Source organism: Pinus tabuliformis, chromosome 6, assembly GCF_031772625.1.
Source record: "Pinus tabuliformis cultivar Carrire ecotype Pingquan chromosome 6, CPIR1, whole genome shotgun sequence".
Taxonomy (NCBI): Eukaryota; Viridiplantae; Streptophyta; class Pinopsida; order Pinales; family Pinaceae; genus Pinus; species Pinus tabuliformis.
Genome location: NC_142292.1, coordinates 784,185,804 through 784,190,473, shown reverse-complemented (window position 1 = coordinate 784,190,473; position 4,670 = coordinate 784,185,804). Strand labels below are relative to the sequence as shown.

The 4,670-nt window shown below is 31.1% G+C and overlaps 1 protein-coding gene across 1 annotated transcript; it reads left to right on the top strand.

Annotated features, from left to right (window-relative positions):
- The first annotated feature begins 1,500 nt into the window (after window positions 1-1,500).
- On the top strand, window positions 1,501-3,305 carry LOC149261080 (caffeic acid 3-O-methyltransferase-like). Its single transcript, XM_089381120.1, has 3 exons — window positions 1,501-2,395; window positions 2,501-2,565; window positions 2,718-3,305. The coding sequence occupies exons 1-3, from the start codon at window positions 1,630-1,632 to the stop codon at window positions 3,024-3,026; spliced, it is 1,140 nt and encodes a 379-aa protein (XP_089237246.1). The 5' UTR covers window positions 1,501-1,629; the 3' UTR covers window positions 3,027-3,305.
- The last annotated feature ends 1,365 nt before the right edge of the window (window positions 3,306-4,670 follow it).

Below are 4,670 nucleotides of genomic sequence, written 5' to 3'. Positions count from 1 at the left end.
TTCATTGGAAAATCTGGTTAGGTGAAACGTAAAAATTATAATAAGTGGCAGTGTCACTGTTTTATATTTTAAAATATCTTTCTTATACTTATTAATAAGTTTAAAATTTGATGAGGAAGGTTAGAATTAAAATTTAATAGTAATTAGTTAGAATTATATATTGAGGAATTTTTGAAGTGTTAAATTTATTTATATATTTAAAAATATATTTTAAGTGATAAAATCTAATTAAAATTTAATTAATCTAATTTTAATAAATAATTTAAGATATAAAATAGATAAATAATTTTTAATAAATATATATAACTCATTATTTCATTTTATAGCATTTAAAAGTAAGTCTTTTAGTGTGAAGTTAAAAAATAGTAAATTTTTTATTATGAAATTGCGATGGAAAAAAATAAGTTTTATTTTTAAAAAGTTTGAAAAAAATAAAATACATTTTTCTTATTTTTAATATTAAAATATATTGCAGTTTACTGTAAAATGAATATTAATGCTGTCAAAATTAATTTGAAGAGTTCATTTAGTGTGCTTCATTTCAATGATTAATATGTCCACATTTATTGTTGAATAAATCTGGACACCAATGATTAACATGTCCACATTTATTGTTGAATAAATCTGGACATCATAAAGATTGAGAAATAAACTTTTTGGTATGTAGACATCAATTAAAACATATTATCCAGAGTTGAGCTTTTGTTACTTATATTAATACATTTGAGCTTGTTACTTATATTAATACATTTAATTTAGATGTTTTCCTAATTTGTAATACAAATATTTTTGATGCATTTTGTCTCTAATTTCTTATTATTTCCAGAACATCTTAAATAGACACATAATGTTAATGTTAGACATATGTAAAGTATTCAGTAAAGTATTGTTTAGAAAAATTTGAATAAAAAATCTTTAAAAATTTGAACATAATCTTAGCTCATTTGTTTTTTAAATGTTAGTATTTTTAAGATGGATATTGTCAAAATTTTCCCATATTAAATCTAAATTTTATATTATTTTTTTTTCCAATAAAATTCCTATTTGAATTCAAATTTAGTAACTATAATTTACAACAATTTTATATTATTATTATTTTTTTCAATAAAATTCCTATTTGAATTCAAATTTAGTGACTATAATTTACAATAATTTAAAACTTAAATCGAATTTGTATAAAACTTAAATCTTAAAATTATTATTGTAATATAAAATTATCACCTCAACGAAACATCACATCAAATTGATATATAAATCAATTATAAATAATATAAAATTATCACCTCAACGAAACATCACACAAATTGATATATAAAATCTTTATAAATAAGACTTTTCGTGCTAATATTTATAATATATACTCTTTTCAACACTTCATTAATGAATGATACAGCTATCAGACAGTGATCGGATTCGATAGATGGTGGGGTCAATGGTGGATAAACGAAGTCCATGGTTTTGGTAAAATCAAAATGAGAGTTAAATCCCCAATTAGATTTTTTCGCTTCGACAATCCGTGTGCCCCTTTCATCTACGCTACCGACATTGTTTTACTTCATCTCTTACAGAACTGAGCTGCGGGTTGTTTCTAATCGGCCTTGCGTGGGAAATTTATCACCTTCACGTCCAATGGAAGACCATGATCACCAAATACAGCCTTCTCCTCCTGCTCAGGATTTGCAGTTTCTGTCACCCATGAGAAATTTGATATTTTCTTCCATTCCTGCCCTCTTTCTCAAATCTGCACTGCTCCTCAAAATTCCAGACATTATTGCCACCGCAGGCCCAGAATCGTCATATACTCTTTCGCTCCGCCAAATCGCTGCCCGCCTCCCCTCGCAAACACCTCATCTCGATTACCTTTCCCGTATTCTAAGATACCTGTCAACCCAGGGCATTTTCATCGAGTCTCAAACCACGTCCTCTGATAACCCCTTCGATTTTCGTTATGCTCTTACGGATACTACAAAAATGTTTTTTATTAGTCAGGGTGAGAAAAATGAAAACCCTTTTAGTTTGGTACCCTTCTTTCTCATGATAAATGATGAGACTTTCATGAATCCTCTGCACCATATTCATGAGTGTGTGCTTCAAGGCCCAGGTGTAGCTGGGGGCGCTTTCCAGATCGCTCACGGAAAGGAATTATGGGCCTATACCAGGGAAAATCACCATTCTAAGGCCGTCTTTAACACTGGCATGGAGTCGTTTACCAAAGTTATAATGAAATTGTTTGTGGGTTGTTACCAGGGCTTTGAGGCGGGTGAGAAGCTGAGAATTGTGGATGTGGGTGGCGGAAATGGAGCGGCCATAGCACAGATCGTGGAGGCTCATCCCCATATCCATGGGATTAACTTTGATCTTCCTCAAGTGATTGAAGCTGCACCATCAATTCCAGGTTGGTTTGGTGTTTGATTAATATACTCAATGAATTTTCTATGTTCCACCCGGTACTGAAACGGTTGAAATACTGTATGATATGTGTTTTTGTTTTCCTTCGCAGGCGTAGAGCATTTGGGCGGGGACATGTTCGTGAGCATACCATCTGTGGATGTCATTTTTATCAAGGTAACTGGTCAATTATTTAACTGCAAGCAATCAACTTCCTCTTGAAATAAGCTTTTATTATTATATCAGATTTGATTGGATTTCATTAGCAACCAGGGCTTGCCTTGTCTGGGTTTGGTCTTAATTTTTCGAATCACTGACTGAATTAGCAGCACGTACTCCATAACTGGGACGACGACCGGTGTGTAAAAATCCTTGAGAATTGTCATAAGGCATTGCCTGACAATGGGAGACTCATAGTGGTCGAGGCCGTAGTGTCTGATCAGCCGAGCCTAAGTCAGGAAGTGCAAATGATTTTTGATTTGATTATGATCTCCTATACTGGCGGAGGAAGGGAACGGGACGAGCAACAGTGGAGGGGATTGCTTGAAAAATCAGGCTTCGCTACACTCAAAATTTCTACACTACCAGGGATTAGCTCTCTGAATATTTTAGAGACTACCAAGGCAAAGTCTTTGTGAGCGATACAAAGTCAAGCTGAATATCATTAATTTGGATGGGTGAGTATTACATTTTGATTATATTACAAATTTGAATGGTTGGCAATTATATTTTGAATAAATATTATTTCATTGGGTGGGTGTGAAAGAAAGACCAACCAGCCGACATGAATTGATTGAATGGTGGACCTTTTGTGTTGGATTAGATTCCATGATATTTATTCTACTCTTCTTATTCTCTTCATTGAATTGAAATTCAAATTATCATTTTGTCCTCTTCTTCTTTTCATTAAATTTGAGTCCAGATTGTCGTGCGGATTGTATTCATTCAATGGAAATTCAAATTATCTGGGTGCAATGTACTTGGTACCTATTAACAGTAATGGTGTGGATAGATATTCTATTTTACTTTTGTCATCGTTTTATTGTTACTGTATATGGTGTGGATAGATATTCTATTTTACCTTTGTCATCGTTTTATTGTTACTAAAGAATATGTGGGGATAGAACTCCAATTTTATTACATATAAGTGTGATTATGCATGCGTTAGGCTTCCTCTTGATATGAGATAGATTAATGGTTTATTTTCATTATTAAAAACATGATTCAAACCCAAATTTTATAAAAAATTTGAAAAACCACTTTTGACCGTTCAGTCAATTCCTCGATCTCAATCTGTAAAAAATTTGAAAAACCACTTTTGACCGTTCAGTCAATTCCTCAATCTCAATCGGTTGTTTAGGAAGAGAATCACTGTTTATGTGTGGATCACCGTACTTTTAATTAGAAGATCGATGATGTAATTTCTCTAATGCCTTATGTATCAGCTAAGATAGCGACATGCGAAGCATGGCGAACCTGGCCTTGTTGTTTATCTATGGACGAGAGTCTATTACATGTGAATTCTAGCTTTATATCCTCAAAATGGGGTTAGAGAGAATGGGACACCGGAGAAGTATCTCTAATCTGGGATTTCAGATTTTGTCAATGGAAAATGAATAAATATTGAAAATAAGAAATATTTTGAAAAAATAATCTTTTTCAATATCTTAATATTTTTTCAAATTTTAAATACAAAGATATTACAATATAGAGACTGATCAATATCCATTGCTTCCTTGAGAGTTAAACAGATATTCTCATCCTTGTGATATTAACAAAAATCAAATTTATGTTAAAATGAAATGAAATGATTTTTTTTGTTTTAATTCATATTATTATTTCTTAATAATTTTTTAAATAATAGATATCATTTTGGGATTCAAGTGCGTTAATTAAGTCATTCATGTATGACCATTTCCATGAGAGGTAGTCGTAACTGACTAATTTCTCATGATTTTTGAATAGTTCATTTAGCACTCATTGCATCGGGTGATGCTCACACGGGTGAAGAAGTGGGATTGAAACTAGTGAAATGAATCACATAGCATCAATCATCACTTCCAAGGCTTGCACATTACTCCAATAATTTTATGATATTGGAGTAATGTTTAATTTTAAACAGAGATATATAGTTTTAGAAATATATAAGTAATTATTTTTTGTGACTTAGTTGATTAAATTAAAGTAAAAGTATTGAATTTAAGTTAATGTTAAGGTTTAGAATTTCATTAATTTAGATTTTACGTAAATTGATGTAATTTTTTATTTGTAATTTTTTATTA

Coding starts and splice junctions, on each gene's coding strand:
- LOC149261080 (XM_089381120.1), top strand. CDS start 1,630: ATGGAAGACCATGATCACCAAATACAGCCTTCTCCTCCTGCTCAGGAT. Junction 2,396..2,500: donor AGCTGCACCATCAATTCCAG/GTTGGTTTGGTG, acceptor TTTCCTTCGCAG/GCGTAGAGCATTTGGGCGGG. Junction 2,566..2,717: donor TGGATGTCATTTTTATCAAG/GTAACTGGTCAA, acceptor CTGAATTAGCAG/CACGTACTCCATAACTGGGA.